This window comes from Fusarium coffeatum, assembly GCF_003316985.1.
Source record: "Fusarium coffeatum strain FIESC_28 chromosome Unknown BRIP53273_contig_32, whole genome shotgun sequence".
NCBI classification, from domain to species: Eukaryota; Fungi; Ascomycota; class Sordariomycetes; order Hypocreales; family Nectriaceae; genus Fusarium; species Fusarium coffeatum.
The window spans coordinates 95,083-115,413 of record NW_022157829.1 but is presented as its reverse complement, the minus strand read 5'-3'; the positions used below and the strand labels follow the sequence as shown (position 1 = coordinate 115,413).

Here is a 20,331-nt window from a genome sequence, read left to right as displayed (position 1 = left end):
CTGTATTTGTAAAAGTACTAGGATGCAACCAGCCACTTGCACGTGATCGGCTGATTTTCTATGCTGTTTACAGCTTAGTGCATGGTCAAACAAATTTAGTCTCAGAGTCTGATTTGTGGTTCTAGTCCCCGATACCAGTGTCCGATTCTAGTGTGCGATTCTATTCTCCGCCTCATGACCGACGTTAACCCCGGTGCCCGCACCATCAAGAAGGTTTCAAGCTCTGTAAGCTGGAACAAAGGCTTGCCATAGCTTCTGGAAGGTTACGAACTACGTGCTAGATCTGTCTTTATATGTTAAAAAAATTTCTTCTTCTTGACCTGTTTATAAAATAATGATACTTACATATTGAGGCCCTCATCTAATTAAATACCGAACCACCAGTTCTTTACCTTTATTGTTGTACTCAAATCACGCGTGTTCAACTTTTTAATTATGCAAGAACATCATCCACCTGACCAGCATAAAGAATCCAGCAACAAAATCCGCCATTACCTCTCCGCTACCTTGAACGTTGACTTTCTCCTTGAAGTTCAACTTCTGCTTCTTACCTTTAGCACTGGTATCCAGGATGCCGTGAGCTACCCCGATTTCAAATGCTTTGCGTCCAACCAGACCGGCAATTCTGTTGTGCTGGCTGTAGGTCTTGCCGGGCATGATGATTCGATATTCAATTTATCCAACGTTGGCATGAGTCTGGGGATGTTCCTGGCTGGAGCCATTATGACAGGACAGCTGGCAAATCTTGTTGGGCCATGCGGTCGTCTGTGGTTGATAACCAGTCATTTGGTCCAAACGCTTCTGACGTTTGTGGCTGCTATTATACATCCCGTATACTCTTCATCTGGCAATAGCCCCTCATCAATGGGTTCACTAGCATTACTCGCCTTTGCCTCGGGTGCTCAAGTAGCCTCCATGAGACCTTTTCGCATACAGGAAATCACAACAGCTATGGCGACAGCAGCATGGGTTGACCTCGTCATCGATCCAAGCCTATTGAGGCCAGGGAATCGTTCCCGCAATCGACGGGCTGGGTTTTTGATAGTGTTGGTGCTGGGGAGTTTTGCCGGTGCGTTCATGCGAACAGGTGTCGGGTCTTCAAATGCTTTGTTTGTGGCAGGGGCAGTGAAAGCACTAGTAACGTCATTGCTGTTTCTTAACCGTGAACAAACCCTTACGGATCAGTCCTCCATTGGTGCATAAGTAGCAAAAGAATGTACTGCTTGATTCATGCTGTATATCACGAGTAATCGATTGATAATTGTTGCTTCTTTTAAACAAAATGGTACTTTCAGTGGATCTCAGAACTGCCAGGATACTGTCAGTCGTTGAGGTCGTAAAGTTTCTCGCATCATATCTAGTTTTTGAGTGCGTCATTTCTCTCCCTGCCAAGGCTTCTACGCTAACGATGACCGCGGGGTCTGTCAAGTCACCGCTGGGTTTATGAATCTGACTAACCTACATGCATTCACGTGCTTAATGCCTGAATTAGCTTGAGGCTATCCATCTATGTAACACTATTAACGGCGGGTTATTATAGGAAGGCTCGATTTCTGACTGTTCGACTTGAAAGATACGTTACAGCCATCTAGTTTCACCTTTAGATCGCACGTACATCATTGTAAGCACAAGTACCAACTTCTGGTCCACAAGATAACGGAGAACAATAGTAGATTCCATTGTTTATAACCCTCAAACTGTAGCTTGTAGGCGAATTGTATTACTTGATATTGCTATAAACATCTGTGCGGGCGGTGGCGAAGATCGCTTCCGTTAACGCGACTTGGCTTCCACTTTCGTAGTTGATGTGTTATTGTCTGTCACAATGCACTATCTGTTCCTCAGTCAAACTCATGCCTGAGGCTGTAGCTCCCTAAGCATTTGTCGGATAAGTACAGCTCAGAACCTTTATATCAAATCACGCATGTGTGTTTAATTGATGTTAATTACACATTTGTTGAGGCTGTCCGCCAAGGGGCTAGTTACCCGGGAGCAGCACGGAAGACTTGGGGGGAACTTGGCTCTCCAGTAAATCAGCCTGGAAAAAGCTTGAGCACAAGAGCTAGCGCCACATCCGGTCTGGAGTCGCCACGATAACGTATCTTCACGTGATACTGATCCACTCGGTTACCGGTCTGGGGTATCCGGTGCTCAGACTGTGGTCTAGTGATTCTTAGACCAGTGGGGGTTAGCGTTATTACAAAGACACAAGTAAGCGCGTCTGTCTTTGAGCTCCGACACGAGACCTTTGAATGATTGTAGATCAGAGAAAAAGCGAGTCGTGAAGCGTTCTTGGCGTTTTGATCATTATTCGAGCCACCTCAGTTGCATAAAGCCGTTTGTCCGACAATGACCAGGTTGGGACAGGAGAGTGGATTGTCTTGAGCCAATAAATAAGCAGTTCTCCGCTGTAATTAGTAACTCAGAATGTCATTCTCTTGGCGCTAGATCGAGGAAGGAAGGCATGCATGGGGCTGACTCGGGTCTTCAGGACGTTTAATTCCGGATGATAGACAGATAACCCCCGACGGTCTCATGGAAACATGGGTCTAGGGCTGACATCAACTAGAGGACGACAAAAAGGACGACACTCGGGGAGGTGCCCGGTCACCAAAGTTTAGTGAGGGCGACAGTTGTCCTTTTCTTACCGCTAAAAAGATCGTCGTTGCAGCTTGGCGCTAGATTCCACAGCAGTTTCTAAACTAGCGGGAATAAGTATAGTTGCGCTTGGACCTGCAGACAAGTGACGTGAATCCATGAGACACGTCGTAAAATGCCTCTGGGAATAATTTGCCTTCCCCATTAACTGCTTGTCCCCTGAAAGGTCTCACAAGGGTCTTGAAGCGAGATTTCTCGCATCCACGATTTCGGAGCCGAGGGTTTCACGATCGCTTTATGTTTGTCAGGATTACAATACCTGTTCAGAGATGCCATTGGCTTAAAATGATCTTGAATATGAAACTGTGTCGTATAGATGAGCCGCATGAATTTTTCGTATGAATATAGGAGCCACAGGAACAGGGTATTGCATTTAGCGCAGATCCTACCCCCCATACAAAATGAAAGATCAGCACTAATTAGATTCTTCAACAGCCAGTCTTATCATGTCTGACAGGGGTAGGAGCAGATCGCCCGCTGCCTTTCCTTCCATGCTGAAAATGGGGCTCGCTAGCATGGCAATCGGTGCGACGATCTCCTGCAGAAGAAGCAAGAATTGTCCACATCTTGAATCAGCTGCCCCTTTTTGCCTCTATCTTATATGGAACTCAGCTGCCATCTGCGGAGCATGCATTGTTGTTTTTCTTCATCGTTCTGTTTGGGTTGGCTTGTCCATTAGAGTTCCATCATGGTCAGTTCAACAGCAGCGTCGGCCATCAGCGCCATTGAGCGCACATGCTCTGTGCCTAGTCTTCTCGGTTCACTTTTTATTATCGGTACCTTTTGTTCTTCGAAGTTGTTCCACAAGCCTATCAGCCGCATGCTTTTTTACGCCTCTTTTGGAAATATGATGAGTAATGTCGCTACACTCATGTCCCAGGATTACACCAACCGGCCAAACTCTGCGGGATGCCAAACACAGGCCTTCCTAATTGAGACGTAAGTCCTTCCGATACAACGCCAATCACCTACCTGGTCGCTCATCATCTATTAGGTTCATGTTTGCCGATGTCTTTTGGGCTCTAGCTATGGCTGCGAACGTATACCTCACCTTCTACTATCGATTCGACGGCATCAGGCTACGCAAGATTGAGCCACTCTACATCGCTCTATGCTACGGCGTCCCTTTCACCATCGGCATCACGTTTATCTTCGTTCGAAACAGCGAAGGACATCGCCCATACGGCAACGCGAACTTGTGGTGCTGGTTAACTGTCGAGTGGGATGCTTGGCAGCTCGCTACATACGGACTCATTTGGTAACCCATCCCTGCTTCTTGGCTCTTCATCAACAGTTCTAATACTCTATAGGCTCATCATCCTTATGTGCTCAGCAATCTACATCCGCGCCGGTCTGACTATCTATAAATGGAGGATTCGCCTGAACGACTTCTCGAACTCGAACGATTACAACACTGGATCCCAGGGCGTGCGTACGCAGACGCGAACACAGACGCAGACACAAAATGACAACTCAGATATCACGGGTATTGCCAAGACCACCAACATCACTATCACAACGTCGGACTCTGCCCCACCCCAGCTCGAGTCACCCTTCAGACCCGGCACTAGACCCGAGCCAGTCCATACAGCAAACATCTACACAGGTCCTGCTGCTCCACCCGTCGCGAATCCAACCGAACAACAGAATATCAGAACGCAGCAGCTGGAACGCCGGAAGCGCAGCCCAAGTGACGAGGCAGCTGTTACTTACGCCAAGACCGCCCTTCTGTTCTTCACGGGAATGCTCATCACTTGGATTCCCGCCAGCGCAAACCGTCTGTACGTTCTCATTGACGGCCATTCATCCACAGGCTTGGGATACCTCAGTGCCTTTGTGTTGCCCCTGCAGGGCTTCTGGAACGCCTTAATTTACTATTACACCTCTCGAGCTGCGTGTAAGCAGGTCATCAACAGTTTCAGGAATAGGTCTCATCCTCTCGAGGACAATGATGTCACTGGATCTAGCTTTGCCGAGAGAGGCAATGCTACCAATGCAAACAATGAATCCGGCTTTCAGCTGGACCGTATAAGATCTTCCAACAGAGAGGATAGTTTCGGGGAAACGGAGAGCACAACGTCGCTGACAGCGAAGGTCTAAGGATCTTGTCATAACTTAATTCTTTACTTTGTACATACTACCTTTAATAATACCCTTTTACATTATCATTTCTTATGTTCCTGAATACCATTGGTGATGAAGAATGTTACGTATTCTTAGTAGACTTTTGCTAATACTCTCTGGGCACTGTCTACTTCAAAGCCTCCACACAGAAAGGGTTGGCAGTAAATGTCCCGTTGGGATCATAAGTCTTCCTGATCTTCTGCACCTTCTTGTACGTGTCAGGATCGTAGTAGTGCTGCCAAACATTCTTCATGTTCCAATCACCATACGATCCCCAGAGAACACGTCGATCCTCTTTGCTAAAGTACTTTGCCCTGCCCACATCATTCTGATCCTGCCACTTCTTGGCTGCTTCCCTCGTACCTTGGAAGAAAACGTCCCATGTGCCGCTGAAAGTAGCATCGCGGAAAGTGTAAGCTGTGCCGTTACCCTTATTTCTGCGAAACATGGATTGCTCGCCACCGTAGACTTGCAGTTGGGATGAGACCCAGAGGCCATTATTCTTGTCCTTAATGACCTCGTTCACACGGCCGGCGAACCAAGAAGACCAGCCTGTCTTGGAGAGCTGGGTTGACGCGGTGCTGTTGGTGCGCTTATCGTAGGGGTAAGGGAACTCGCGAGGGCTTGCGAATAGCCACATGGACGCGATGTAAGACATGGGAGTTTTGTCGGGAGCTTCCTTGATAATCTTGAACTCATTTGGCACGTTCTTGATCTGGTTGAAGAGATCGTCTGAGTAGGGCTCTTCGTGAAGATTGACCCATTGGGCATAGACGACGATCATGGCATACTTAAACTTAAGGAGATCGGCGATGTTATCTTTGCCGTCGTGAATCCTGTCTGGCAGCTTCTTCTTGAGTTCATCTTCGGTACCAGGGAAGAGATCGAGGAGGTTGGCTTGTCTGCTGACAATATTGACAGTGAAATCATAGCCACGAGGGAACTTGGGGTCTTCACCCTTCTTCACGAGAAGATCCAGAAGGGTCTTGAGTGTCTCCTCTGAATAGCCGAAGCCGGCCCACATGCCCTTGGAGCCTTGGTGGTTATTATCATCTTGAACTTCAATCTTGAAGTGTGTCAGGACACCCAGATTACCGGGACTGCCTCCGAGAAACCCGAAGAATAGGTCCGGATGGCAGTCCTTGGTAATCTTGAGTACATTGCCTTTGTAGTCGACGATCTCAAGCTCACGGACCCAGTCTCCGAGAAGACCGAATGATCGCGCAAGCATGCCGTAACCGCCAGTCTGAACATGCCCACCAAGGCAGACAGTAGAGCACTGACCAGTCGGCATAAAGACACCATTGTCCTTGAGAAAGTCAAAGATCTCGGTGAGTTTCCAGCTAACACTAGAGCGAAGGTAGACCTTGCCATTCTCCCTCAAGATATTAAGATCGACATTGGGACGACGGAACGTAGGCTGCAAGTCTATCTGGATACCCTGAGGGCCAGTTGAAGATGCACCACTGTATTGATGACCTCCCGATCGAATGGCGAGAGGCTTGCCCATTTTAGTGGCGGTCTTGACGACCCAGATAATATCCTCGATGCTAGAAGGCTGAAGGATTTCTGAAGGGTTCAAGTTGCGGAAGTTGGGACCTTTGGGGTCTTTGGTGTCATTGTAGGTGGAAGAGGAGTAGATATTGTTGGCACGCGCGTAAGAGAGTGTGTTAGGGGCGAAGGAGTTGCCCTTGAAAGAGCTCCCCAATTTGGCGGTAATAGTCATCGTTGAGTGGAGAAGAAGCCCTGGATGGTGAATTGAGACAAAATATAGAATCAAGATAACTGTCCTGAAGCCTACTCTTTATACTAGTTCTCTGAGCCTTTATCATGGAGACTCACTCTAGCATGTGAAATGCCACGCGGCTCCCACAGATGGTTTAGATCACATCTCTTTAGAGAAACTCTGCATTCCAATATTTTCAGCTTCAGTCTTACATGCTGACAAGAAAATCAATAGTTGCAAGGGAAAATAGGCGGAGTTGCCATTTCAATCGTTAGCAGGTATGTGATGGACCATACGCGGCGCAGTCTGGACTCATCGGAACGGACCGTGGCCAATGATATATACGAAAGGCGCTTTCTGTGAGACGTAAATAGCTGTGTCGTTGCGGGGAAAATAAGCCACAAACGTTCAGCTTGCCATTTCAAGATTGTGGCACTTACTGGATGGGAGAGGAATACTGAAAACAATTTCACCGCTCTAAGCAACCACTTGCAAATTTGGCAGCTGAAAGAGCCGGTCTGCCGGTCAAGCAATCCAGACTTTGGTCTTGTCTCAGAACGTTCTGTGGTAAGCTGACGAAGTCCCTTGCATTAGCAGACGTTGAGCTTCTAAAACATTGAAACCAAGCTATTGGTGCCGCACAAGTGGCGCCAGACTAATCCCGAAATAAGCGAAAGATGGAGCTATTGACCGCGAACCATCGCCTGTATCCAATTAAGAACTTAGCCTGTTGTCTTACTAGGTAGAGTTTGAATCTATTGAAACTGCCTAGTGAGATCTAGACTTGAGATAAGCCAGCGACTCAGACTGTGGCTTGTTGTGGCCACCTGAGCATACTGTATTGAGTAGACGACCGAGACAAATTCTTATCTCCACCGGTAACCGAGACTCATTTGTTGCGCAATACTGTATGAGGCCAGATGAGACTCATATGACCAAAGCCTCGAAGTAGATATCATCCCGGAATATCTTCTCCAGAAGGACCGTCCCCAGGGGATTGATAGCCTTCGAGCGTTCACCATGCTAACGGAGCCACGACCCTTCGCGGCAACCGAAATTGGATTGACAAGCTATGTTCCCATGAGGGCTAAGAAAGGGGACTTTTTGTATCTTGTATGGCTCAAATGTGCCGTTTGTGGTCAGGAAGGAAGCTGGATGCAAATACTCGCATGTAAGCGAGTGCTATATGCATGGTATCATGGAAAGGGAAGTACTCACGATTGACGATAGAAAGGATAAGGACGAGGTGTTTACTTTTACTTGAGAAAGCTCTCATTTAACCCCGTAAACTCATGATACTGGAACGTGAGAGTTCTAGTTATGCGCAATTAATCAAATTGTTAATGAACTTGGGGATTGTTTGCTGTGGAGTGGCATGGGAAAACGCCAAGTTAGGCAACAACTGAAGGTTCCCCACTGTTTGTCAGGCGATAAAGAAATTTATATAGAACATGAGGGATTTTCTCCTAACCTTCCTCAGCTAAAACACCGTCGAAATGTTTCAACAAGCACCCATCCCCGATTATACATATTGGAAAACGGCAGGAATTGTCCCTAAAAGCTTGAGCTCTTCTATCGCTGTCGGCGACCTTGTGGCTCTTCGGCGCTTCCTCTCAGGTAAGCTAGACGAACCTATCAACCGATATGGTGCGTCGCTGCACCAGGCAATTTATCGCGAGAATGAAGAAGCCGTCAATATCTTACTACAAGCTGGTGCGGATCCTCTTAAAGAGCCGGACACTTTCGACTTAGAGTACCCCACGACACCTTTAGGACTGGCTGCTCGGCTAAACAACCATGCTATTCTCAAAAAGATCTGGCAACACATCAATCCTGATATCAACGGCTATAACATGCCAGGCTTCGATAGCTGCTTGGTAGAAGCAGCACAATACGGCGACACCGCTACACTAGGCGAGATATTGCGCTGGGGTCAGAATAATTGGTCGTCTGCGTCGAGAGGTAGGGCATTACGTGCGGCAGCAGAGAATTGGCATGTTGAAAATCTCCAGCTTCTCCTCTCCGAAAACATCGCCTTCGAGAAAGAGGCACTGGACCTTGCATTGGCTCAGGTAACAGTACCTAAGCTATGTTTTGAACGTCGAGATCAGACTCAGGCGGAGATTGATGCACAGTCGCAATCAGTTAAGGTTCTTATGGCTGCCGGGGCCGATCCCAGTAAGCCTGGACCCCGTGGGATTGAGCCTGTTCTCATATGGACTGCTGTTTGTCGCAAATTGTATTACTGTCTGAAAGCATTGCTTGACAATGGTGCGGACCCTAATATTACCAATTGTCAAGGACAGACTGCATTGCATTACTTGGGGGCTCGTGTCAAGAGGGATTCTGTATGGCGTCGAAGGAGGGAGGACAATGAGCCGACCGAAGCTGTATTCCACACTCTTCTTGCATTCAATGCTTCTGTCCGCCAGCAAGATCTAATTGGAAATACTCCTCTGCACTTTGCCGCATATGGATCGCCTATTAAAGTACTTCACCAACTTCTTTCAAGCATACCAGTTGAGTCGCACAAAGATGCGCTTACGATGCGTAATCATAATGGCGAAACGGCGCTGCACTTTGCCGCTGCAGGAGGCCGAGTCGACACTATCAAGTATCTCTTGTCTGACAACGTCGGATTAGATATCAACGAAACTGCCTCCATGGGCTGGACACCGTTGCTGAGGGCACTAGCACCCACAAAACCAAGTCTTGCAGGCCTATCATCCTCAAGGAAAGTCGAGGCAGCTCAGCTACTTCTGGCCCACGGTGCCGATCCTTCTAAAGGTGCGCACGATGGTTGGACACCGCTTCATTGCCTCGCTATGATTCCTACCTATGGGAAAAGTGATGAAATACCGCGGCTGGTCGAGACACTGCTGTTGGGTGGTGACTCTCTTGACAGTCGCGCTTCCTTTGCAATTGACAGCCCTCCCAGTCGCCCAACACGAAAGCATCGAGTACAAGACGAGATATATTGGGGATGCCGAGAGTCACAGTATATCGAATCACCTATTGAATGGGGAAAGACTCGTCGTTCCGGTCTTACGCCATTACATATTGCCGCGGAATTTTGCGCACTTGATACTGTCGAGGCGTTACTCAAACACGGAGCCGATCCTACGGCTGAAGACTCTGAAGGTAACTCCCCAGCTAGATTAGCGGGTTACTCCAAGAAATATTCCTCCAGCAGTGAAGTTCGAGGTACAGTTATGACAATTCTGATAAACGCTGGAGGGACATATTGAGTTGGTAGATCATTTTTAATCTCTGTACAGTGGCTGATACAGATCCTGGGTAAGTTAGGAAGCAACTATCTTTAGTGTGCCAATTGCAGTAAGCCCTCTGATGCTCATGTCCATTAAGAAGCTCTCTATCATTATATCTAGCATCAATTCCGTAGTATAGTAGAAGTAAAGCCAGTGCAGTGTAAAAGTGGCCTGTAGCTTCTGCTTAAGCGTTTTATTTAAGGTGAAGATGGTTCCTAGACACGTTATCGCGGACCTTCTATTCCGGTGAAAGTATAAGGTTTTGGTTCTGTAGATAGGCCAGTCTCATAGCCCTACTAAAACTTTAGTACTTTTCTTTCTACTCTTCGTTGACCGGTCCCTCTGGTTTAAAATTGCCTCTCTTAAATAGATAACCCGTATCTGTTGATTGTATGTCTGACAAAACTGGTGTCAGCTATCAGATGTCGCCACCCAGTGTAAGAAAGGGCTCTTGCTGCAGTAGCTTGTCAACGTTCTGGGCCCGACGGAGATGGTGAGCTTAGATTTTAATACAAAAGTTAAGTCACATATTCTTAGACAGTTTCACCGCGCTTATTACCAGAGTCTGAATGCCTTGGGTATTGGACCCGACACCCTTCAGATGATATTAACTCCATTTGCAAGTTATTATCTGTATAACAAGATATTTTCAGACTAATATATTGCAGTCGCAACTATGACGCGATAATGAAAAATGAACAAGATCCTCGGAAAACACCGCTTCGCTGTAGCCAATCAGAGTTACACACCTCTTTCCTCCTCCACTAGCAGGGGCGCACGCGATCATGCAACCGCGCGTACACGAAAGCAGGAATAACCCGCTGAGCTTTGAAGGATATAGCATCACTATCATCCTCCCTACTAAGAAGCCTAGCATGATGTCCCTGTCGTCCATGCAACAGCTTTCTTGAGACATACATAAAAGCAGTAAAGTTACACCTTTGCATGATATAATGATATTTCCTGATAAATTAAAAAGAGTGGGGATATCTGATCAGAAAAAATGAATTTTCTTCTACTGTACTGCCACATCTCCCGCTTGCTTGGATCCGGCGAATTGCTTGACATTTGAAAAAGACAATCGGGCATTGAATCTAACAATGGGACAATTTCCGCAGTTAGACCGTAGTAGTGTGTAATACGCTCATTGGATCGTCATGTTGTAGCTATCGACCTACTTTATTACGTACAGGTCACAAGGGTAATAGACATGAACTTCAAAATCCATCTGCTGTTCTGTGCCACAGCGTTTTCTCCGAAAGGGTTCGGAAATGGATGATCTCAAAGTAAAGATCAATTGGCTTACCAATCGTGGCTGGTGTAATTACTGATGTTTATCCCCTGGGGGTTTGTGCCAAATTATGACTCTTATTGCTAACCCCTCTTTCTCAACATTTCGACTTTGGCTTTTATTTTCGTAGGCAGCTCTACTGAATTTAGCTCATTATGCGTGAGATTGTAAGTCCGCTCCTGGCCTTTCCTTTGAATCTGGATAAACTAACATTGAATGCGCTTTTCGTTATAGGTACACGTTCAAGCTGGCCAATGTGTAAGTATCACGCTCTTCTCTTCTCACGCGGCATGTTAATCTTAATAGGGCAACCAAATTGGCTCTGCGTTCTGGCAGACTATTTCGGGTGAGCACGGTTTGGACAGCAGTGGAGTGTAGGTGTCTTATTCCAAAACGTCGCTAAATGTTCATTCTTCTCACGTATCAATTTAGATACAACGGGGTTTCCGAGTTACAGCGTGCGCGCTTGGATGTTTATTTCAACGAGGTACGTGACGTTCCATGGCGTATTCTAATCAATCATCAGCCTCTGACAGACTCTGCACAGACGTCCAGTAATAAGTATGTGCCGCGTGCCGTGCTCGTTGACCTGGAACCTGGTACAATGGATGCAGTGCGGTCGGGTCGACTTAGCGAGCTCTTTCGTCCTGACAACTTTGTGTTCGGACAATCAGGCGCTGGTAATAATTGGGCCAAAGGCCACTACACCGAAGGCGCTGAATTGGTCGACCAGGTAATTGATGTCGTTCGCCGTGAGGCCGAAAGCTGCGATTCTCTTCAAGGCTTCCAAATCACGCACTCGCTTGGCGGCGGTACAGGCTCCGGAATGGGCACGTTACTTATTTCCAAGATTCGTGAAGGTGAGATTCATACCACTGATCTGATGCACATCGTTATCTCCTACATTTCTAACCACCCATTTAGAGTTCCCAGACCGGATGATGGCTACCTTCAGTGTGGTACCATCTCCAAAGGTGTCTGATACTGTCGTGGAGCCGTATAATGCTACGCTTTCGATGAATCAACTAGTTGAAAACTCGGATGCGACTTTCTGTATCGATAACGAGGCTCTCTATGATATCTGCAAGGGGACCCTGAAGTTGACAAATCCTTCTTATGGCGACCTCAATCACCTCGTATCAGCGGTTATGTCTGGCGTGTCAACGTCCCTACGTTTTCCTGGACAGCTAAACTCCGACCTTCGTAAAATGGCTGTTAATTTGGTAAGAAACCATGTTCAAACACACGATCGAAGAGTGTTGTGGCTAACCATTCCTCCACGGCTAGGTTCCGTTCCCACGTCTGCATTTCTTCATGGTTGGCTTTGCGCCTCTTACTGGCCGGGGCTCCCATTCATTCAGTGCCGTCTCTATCCCCGAGCTTACGCAGCAGATGTTTAACCCGAGGAATATGATGACGGGGTCTGACTTTCGAAACGGCCGATATTTGACCTGCGCTGCTATCTTTCGCGGGAAGGTGTCTGCTAAGGAAATAGAAGACCAGATGCATAAGGCCCAGCAAAGGAACTCGTCTTACTTTGTTGAATGGATCCCGAACAACGTCCAAACCAGTCTATGCTCTGTCCCGCCCCAGGGTTTAGAGATGTCGTCTACTTTCGTCGGTAACTCAACTGCCATTCAAGAGGTCTTTAAACGCATCGGCGATCAATTTAGCCTTATGTTTCGCCGCAAGGCTTTCTTACACTGGTATACCGGTGAAGGCATGGATGAGATGGAATTCACAGAGGCTGAATCTAACATGAACGACCTGGTATCAGAGTATCAGCAGTATCAGGATGCAGGTATCGACGACGGCTATGAAGAGGAGGGATATGACGAAGAGGAGATCCCCGACGAGGTTGACGAGCTTGATGAGTAGTCTGTCCCAATCTTGCGGTTGGATACCACATGGTGTGTGACAGTGGGATCACATAGAGTTAACGCTTTGTGGAAGCACCATCTATTCAAGGATAATTCTTCTACATCTTGTGGTGTAGTGTTCGCTACAAAGTCGAGTTGCTTGGTTTTGTCACGCATCCAAGAATACGCAGCTACAATTTAGATTTCTAACAATAACATTTCAGAATCATCATTTGTTAAAGCATTAATTAATCAAAATCAAAGTGTTAATTATCTACCGAGCGGGATGTTCTGTTATCACATAGCTTCAGTTTATTTCACGTATATCCCAAAGTTTAAGATCCAATGAATAATTCTGTGGAGTAGGAACGCTTCATGCTTATCAATGTGTTAGGAGCTCAGATAGGTTTTACCTTTTTTATCGCGAGGGAGTTTTTAATGGACCTTAATTGATCAAGGATCTTCTTGGACTATGAGAGAAGATAGTATCATTATTCCTGCACCTTCCTCTCTATGTAACAAAACTCTCTGAAAGATAACAGAGCTTAATTAATGGGCAAATCCAAGAACCAGCAAACTGTTACCACTGCAGCGTTTCCGCAATGCTACTACTACAACCACTCCTACCCCAGTCATAAATACCGCCACGATCAAGGAAGGAACCCTTGTCCCAGACAACCTGTCCCATCGCTTTCTGAGCACCGACCTTCAAAATAGATTTACTGTGTGTAATCATTCCCTCGCCCTTGTCTAAAAAGCACATGTATTCGTCCAGAAGTAAGTAGCTGCTTGCCATTGTATCTGTATCCTCGGGGACGTAGCAGGGCAAGTGTTTGTGCAGGTCGCAGAGCGTCTTCCATTACTCGTCAGTTACAAGGAAGTTTCTTGCATCTCGTAGTCGAGTCCCATCCTCGTTCTCGCTAGCGACCAATAGGCATTGGAATACCATCCACCTGAATGGCGCGAGCTCTTCGATTTCAGATGACATGTCTTCATCCCAGTTATGGACGTTTACGACAGTGGTTAACTTGAACTTGATCCCATATTCTCTGCACCATTCTGCAATCCGGAAGAGCCGGACAACGTTTCCAGTACCACGCGAGCGTGTGCCACCATATCGTCAATGCATCGCTATTGCGCGGCAACTCGGCACCACCATCAACAAACAAACAAAACAATGCATCTTCAATCGAAGCCAAGCGGGCAAAGCCGTAAATTTGCGATAATCTTCGTTCTCGGTATTGATATCTCAACATCCCCTCGTCGACCGCTTCTGACAAAACAATAGGTGCTGCTGGTGCAGGGAAAGGAACTCTATCGACATATCTCGCGCAAAAGCACAACCTCGTGCACTACTCCGTCGGCGATGGCTTACGAGCCTGGATGCGCGAGAATCGCTCCACTGAACTTGCGGCCAGAATTCGAAGCAAACTAGACAACCAGGGCTTCCTTACCTAGGAAGATCTGAATCCATTCATCTACCGGCCGATTCTCGACGCTATCAACCGCGATGGACGTGAGCTCAACGGTATTCTGATCGACGGATATCCAAGATGTATCGAACAACTGAACTCTTTCCGAGCATGGCCGTTCCAGTATGTTGCACCTCTCGCCCCTGGCAGCGACGGAAAGGTCAGCTTGGATATCAAGCCGGATCTCGTACTCTCGTTCCAGGTCCTGAAGCACAACGCAAGGGAAAGATATCTGAGTCCGGCGAGAGACAACAACGATAGTGTACACAAGTTTGAGAAGCGCTTCACAGAATATCAGGTCGAGACTGTGCCTGTCGAGGACGAACATCGAAGACGTGGTGTCTTGGTACCAGTATGTATTGCCATCCTGGATTCAAAAAGGCTATGCTAATCTTTGCAGGTTGACTTCAATGAAACAAAGGAGGAGAACATCCAGGTTATAACCAAAGCACTTCAAGAGTCTGAGCTATGGGAAATGCTTTCAAGACCGAGTAACGAGAGGCTGCATGAGTCTTGTCGTTAGTGCATTCCAATAAGGGGGTCAATGTTTCAGGAGGCAAAATAATTGATTCAACGGTCAGGAAACCTGAACTAAAAGGAAGTCTTCAAGCTGAAGACTAGAAATAACAATAGCATCACTCCCTTCACATTACGTGTGACTGTCAGTATCTCGACGCTTCAGTGCCATGACTCTGATCTCCATACTTCGAGGAGTTCCTCTGGATGTATAGCAATCATTGCTTAACTATTGCTCTAGCAAGGGACATAGATGAGAGGGTTCTTGCAGACAGTGATGCTCTTGCACTCGGGCTTGGCGCCGGCTGACTGTCCGTTGCAGGCATCGGCCGTAAAGACCTTGTCTGCCTGTGGGGATCGGTCGTCTGCAGTGTAGCACTAGAAATGCCTGTCAGCATCCATCACTAGCTCGAAAGGATATGAGGGTTGTAGGACAACGGGCCACGGTTTGCAACAAGCATTGAACGAAGTCATGAGAGCCGTATTATGATGGGTCGACCTACGAATTTGTTGTCTGTAGTGGGAATGCCACGGTTGTAGAGGCACAGACTGTTCGTGACGTAGGTGCCCGAGGGGGTTCTGCATCCGCATGCTGGGACGGTGTACTTGGTATCGCTATCAAGACTGTTAGTTTTCCGTCACCTATTCAAGAAAAAGGCGAATAGCCTAGTGCAGATGGGAGACCTACGCAGCAGGGGCAGCCAAAGCGGCGGGCAGAAGAGCGAGGAGAGCGAGAGAGAACTGCATTTTCAAAGATGTGAGGAGGTATGTACTTTGTGTGTGAATAGAACGACAACTGAAGAATGTGCAATGGTGAGGATTCAGAAAGCAGATAATCATGAATGTTTAGATTCTTATATGTCTTCAAGTACTGAAGCCGGTATATATTTACAGACATATACACGGAAGGGTTACGAGACTAGTAGGTAGTATTCAATACCGTGCCGCATGTATGCCACCCTCCATCTCCATATCCAACGTTCGGGGTCCCGTCGGCTGACGGCTATTTGCCGGACTGCCTAAACCGGATGCATGCTCCGGCTTCCGGGGACGGCCATAACCTTGTTCTGGAAGACAGATGCAGCTCTATTCCCCGCAATCATATCCTGCTTGCGCGAATTGGATGCCTATATCGGACAGCAAAGTTATGACTACATGAATAAGTATGTCAAATCACGATAAACCAAGTAATGTGCCGTCTGAGGTTGCAATTATTGGGCTACGGTGGTAGTTGTGCATATGTTGTGTCGGTAGATGTCGTGCAGCACTTGACGGACTTCTTGCCGATACCTTCCTTCCTCCCTTTGTAAAGTCTGTCGGTGTTTTAATAAGGTCATGATGGTTTAAGGACTTGATTGTAAAGATCATAGCACCCTTCCAGCTTGTTCAGGTGTCAATAGGGCTAGCAGACCTGTCAGAGTTACGGTCAGCGTCGGAGTGTGCTAGAGATAGCAAGAATAAGCCTTTTCACTCTAGCATATCGGCGGTGGCGTTCGAGGACGGATTACGGAGCATACGGCACGACTTCTAGGAATCGCATCGTGAGGAGGAACGGTATGATGGATCCGATGATGACTTAGGGGATCTTCGGAGCGATATAGATCGCAGTAACCTCCATGAGGATTATAACAGAAGCGAGCCGGGATCTGAAACTCTTTGGAAGATCACTTAAGTCAGTCGGTCATCTACTAGTAACCTCATTACTGACTATTCTTGCATATATACCACAATGCAATGGATATATGCGTTCAAGCCCGCTGTCACTCTGTGGCTAGTATGTCTTCGAAGACCTCAAGATTCCGCATTACTGATTGCCTAAGTTCTAGTCTAAACAATAGCGACTATCCTGTCCGTTTCAGACCATACAATACCGCTCCAAATTCCCTTTCCACTTCTATTTTCTCGGGGTAGTAGCACATCGTCTAAAACTTGATCGGTGGTTCCTTTGTCTCTACAGATTCCTATCCTCCTAAAAGTGCATGGAAGCTCAGAGCCACCAGTCTGATCAACTGGCTTTAACAGAAGCCTAACAACGACTATTGGGGTCATTCCGTCTCCTTCTTCATCCTCTTCTTCCGGATAGTAGGCGTCATCAACTTCTCGATCAAGGCCCACGAGGTCCAGAGCGTAACATTTATCGATTCTATCTTCCTGATAATCGAAAAACGCACCACTATCCTTGGACGAGATATTGGCCTCTTTTTGGTGTAATGTCCCCCGAAGCGTGATGGAGCCCGATATGTTCGTTTGTGAATGATCGGTATGTACGTCAAATGAGACCACGGTGGATAGGGGAGCAGACATTCCGAAATCGTACCCCTGTCTGAGGCAATCGAAGTAGATGATCTGATCCAGAGGTGCCCAAGACCAAGATGGTTCTTGAGGACGCTTGGCAGATGCGTCACGTACATTCCAAGAGAGACTTTCCAATAACCTTGCTCCCTTCCAAACCCCTGCAACGAACACATCTCCTATGGCGCTCTCCAGGGACTTGGAAATCGCTAAGAACGCAGGTATACGATCGGATGGCTTCGTCAGGCGACGCTCAGTATAACTTGTTAGAAGAGATTGCCAAATTTCAAATGGCTGATGTCTTCTGATTTCTGGGCGGTAACCGTGCATCGGATTGGTAAGACCCCGTAATGCGCATTTCTCTCTACTCTGTGTTCCAAGTGCCCTGCCCAACCTTGAACTTATAATTCTAGAAGGATCCGAGTCGGTTGTTGCAAGGCAAAGACATTCCCAGACGAGGTGATTGCTACCGAAGTACAGGATTCTAGTACCCAACATCTGCTCTTGTAGAACCCACCCACGAGAGGTGATGGGCGCTTTTGATGCCACATTATCAACACCAGAGAATCCCATAGGATCACCGTCATTATCATACAAGAATGACGGATAAACAACGTTTTGATAGATGACATCCATTTTCCACCTCTGGCGCCTCACTTTTGGCGTCCAAATGTTAAAAGGAACAGGTCGCGTCGTCCTAGCACCTCGTGAGTGGAATAGATGTTCATGACAGCCACTTGCAACGAGGCTGGATAGTGTCAGGTCGGCATTTGAATAAACGTCCTTCATTTTCGATGCCTCTTTGTCCCAATCATTAGGATCGTCTTGTATTATGCATAGAGCGTCGATCCAGATGTATGGGTATCCCAAGGCTCGAGCCGCCACGAGGGCCTCCTGTATAAACACCGGAAGAGATCTCGTCGGTATTCCCTGCATGTGTGTGGCCATATTACCACGTTTCGTTGTCGTGTTGTTCTCCATATCTCCCCAACAATACGAAAGTGCACAGTACGCAGATCAGGTACCGTTTGTTTCGACTAATCGAGGTTCGGGGAAACTGGTGAGATCCAAAATCCGAGTTGGCAAAACTGGCCACAAGTTGTGCCCCGTATCAGTGTAAGTCTTTTGACAGTCCCCATGATCACTCGATCTTCGACATTGGTCGAGCCATTTGTTTGCTATATCAAATGACTGCTGGGATGCTGTCGATATATCAGGTCCAACTGGTGTATTCGTATTAACAATGTATGCTTCGTCAATTGCATCTATTGGTAGGTTGACTTCAGCCCTTGTGTTTCCATCCTGGGCAACCAAGAAGGTATGAGTTTCGGGCACGACTGGGTAGAGCACATGTTCGCGAAGCTTAAGGTGAATAGATGATCCACCCGTGTTCTCTTGTACTGAAACATGATCGTTTGCATTCTTCGACTCTCTAGCCTCGCAAATGCGACACATCCGGCCACAGCCTTCATTGTCATGCTTCGTAGTAGTTTCTGCTTTCTTTTTCGCGACCTCTTCTGCACAATAAGAAGCGTCGGCAATCAAACGACATAATGGACAGCTATGCGCGCATTCATCGAGATCACCCCGACTTTGGTGAATCTCAGACCAATCATCAGGTTTGCCAAGGAAGCGCTGGAAGGATAAGCAGGGCTGGCAAGGTGTTACTCGTGATGCTGGCGTGTTAATGCCTGCCGCATTATAAAGGGCTTGGAAAACATCGTCGACGAGCAATGTCGGCATTATAGTACCTGATTCAACATAATGAGTGCCGGCCAACGAAAGCAGGACATACGCATAAGTCTCGTACAGGTCCGGCAGGGGGATCAGGGCTTGACTGGTACAGACCGCAAGCAATTCCTGAGCTTTTGAAGGATCTATGTCTTTCGGCGGAACATCATGGAATTCAGAACAAGTCCACGGAGAGGGTTTCAAGGCCTGGTCCTTCTCAAAAAGTATTTCCAAAGCTCTGTGATCCCCCATTAGAAGTGCAAGATCGACGATGGTCCAACGACCAGTGGAGGCAGTGGTAAAATCAGACATGGCATCTACCAAGTGACAGAAAATGGGAACGTTGCTGATAATCAGTGCCATATATAAAGGGTGAATACCATCAGGGTAGCGTTGGTCGAAGTTTGCGCCATTTTCCAGCAGAAACGCGACTGCCTCTTCGTTTTCGTCCAATATAACTTCGTGGAGAACAGTAAGCCCCCCACCGTTGCAGAGGTCGATATCAGCACCATGTTGGAGGAGGTAATCTGCGGCCTCAAGAGTGGAATTTTTAAAAGCCCAGTGCAGACGTGTAGCTGTAGGTCTCAATCGCCTCAACTCTCTGTCATCCAGAGAGTAGGTGCGATGTGTTTCATAAACTTTGTTAGGGTCAATCCCGCGAGCTAATGCAGCTTTTGGAGCAATAAAGTTCTTTGTAGCCTCGGCGCCTTTCATATCGTGGAGTTTATCTAGTTTTTGGTGTCAATTCGGCAGTGGATGTGATATGCCATAGGCCTTTTCGGAGCACCTCAGTGTTAAAGGTGTAGGGCGGGACAGATAACGATATTGAGTAGAATGCGATATTTGTTGTGGGCTAATAAAATCGTCAGTATGTAGATAAGCGGGGATTAACGGTTCATTTGCCCAGCTTTTTGTAAGAGGCAACGCCATTTGAACACAGGGGAGCGTCTCGTTTGCGGGCGTCAGCCAATAGTAATTTGGTGTTGGTTCAATCCACATGTAGGTTGGTGCAAACGAGAGACGCTATTGGATAAACATCCCAATATGTGACAATCCCAGTCCTCCGTGACGTGTACGGCATGTATTTTTACCAATCAAAAAGTGTCACAAGAGTGGACCGTCTTGTCACAAATGAATATCGTGAATTCTTGTAAAATGAATGAAGTCTCTCTTAGAACAGTCGTTTGACCTTGTCCCCCAGGGGCTGGCCGAGAAATACGAGAGAATAAGATAACAATACTGCTTTAGATGAACAAAATCATATCTCTGCGGATAGAGACTGCGCCCCAGGATGCGAATTGTTCCAAATGAAGGTAGCGATCAACATCTTTTAGTTATGTACATGTGAATGGAAAGAATAATACAACGCCCCGACACTTTCTGCTGCAGTTTT

General features: G+C 47.1%; 7 protein-coding genes across 7 annotated transcripts; 4 read left to right on the top strand and 3 right to left on the bottom strand.

The window, feature by feature from the left end:
• Positions 1-3,346: 3,346 nt before the first annotated feature.
• On the top strand, positions 3,347-4,758 carry FIESC28_01102 (uncharacterized protein; the record flags this gene model as incomplete). Its single annotated transcript, XM_031155253.1, has 3 exons — positions 3,347-3,597; positions 3,653-3,916; positions 3,969-4,758. The coding sequence occupies 3 exons, from the start codon at positions 3,347-3,349 to the stop codon at positions 4,756-4,758; spliced, it is 1,305 nt and encodes a 434-aa protein (XP_031020665.1).
• Positions 4,759-4,909: 151 nt separating this feature from the next.
• On the bottom strand, positions 4,910-6,508 carry FIESC28_01101 (uncharacterized protein; the record flags this gene model as incomplete). Its single annotated transcript, XM_031155252.1, has 1 exon — positions 4,910-6,508. The coding sequence occupies one exon, from the start codon at positions 6,506-6,508 to the stop codon at positions 4,910-4,912; it is 1,599 nt and encodes a 532-aa protein (XP_031020664.1).
• A 1,496-nt stretch (positions 6,509-8,004) lies between these two features.
• FIESC28_01100 (uncharacterized protein) lies at positions 8,005-9,756 on the top strand (the record flags this gene model as incomplete). The annotated part of the gene is made up of 1 exon (XM_031155251.1): positions 8,005-9,756. One exon carries the CDS (start codon positions 8,005-8,007, stop codon positions 9,754-9,756), a length of 1,752 nt encoding a protein of 583 aa, XP_031020663.1.
• Positions 9,757-11,223: 1,467 nt separating this feature from the next.
• On the top strand, positions 11,224-12,946 carry FIESC28_01099 (uncharacterized protein; the record flags this gene model as incomplete). Its single annotated transcript, XM_031155250.1, has 7 exons — positions 11,224-11,235; positions 11,303-11,326; positions 11,375-11,442; positions 11,501-11,555; positions 11,616-11,928; positions 11,993-12,291; positions 12,356-12,946. 7 exons carry the CDS (start codon positions 11,224-11,226, stop codon positions 12,944-12,946), a joined length of 1,362 nt encoding a protein of 453 aa, XP_031020662.1.
• Positions 12,947-14,104: 1,158 nt separating this feature from the next.
• FIESC28_01098 (uncharacterized protein) lies at positions 14,105-14,922 on the top strand (the record flags this gene model as incomplete). The annotated part of the gene is made up of 4 exons (XM_031155249.1): positions 14,105-14,165; positions 14,216-14,286; positions 14,386-14,751; positions 14,800-14,922. The coding sequence occupies 4 exons, from the start codon at positions 14,105-14,107 to the stop codon at positions 14,920-14,922; spliced, it is 621 nt and encodes a 206-aa protein (XP_031020661.1).
• Positions 14,923-15,152: 230 nt separating this feature from the next.
• FIESC28_01097 (uncharacterized protein) lies at positions 15,153-15,662 on the bottom strand (the record flags this gene model as incomplete). The annotated part of the gene is made up of 3 exons (XM_031155248.1): positions 15,153-15,293; positions 15,419-15,530; positions 15,604-15,662. 3 exons carry the CDS (start codon positions 15,660-15,662, stop codon positions 15,153-15,155), a joined length of 312 nt encoding a protein of 103 aa, XP_031020660.1.
• A 2,562-nt stretch (positions 15,663-18,224) lies between these two features.
• Positions 18,225-19,652, bottom strand: FIESC28_01096 (uncharacterized protein; the record flags this gene model as incomplete). The annotated part of the gene is made up of 1 exon (XM_031155247.1): positions 18,225-19,652. One exon carries the CDS (start codon positions 19,650-19,652, stop codon positions 18,225-18,227), a length of 1,428 nt encoding a protein of 475 aa, XP_031020659.1.
• Positions 19,653-20,331: the final 679 nt, after the last annotated feature.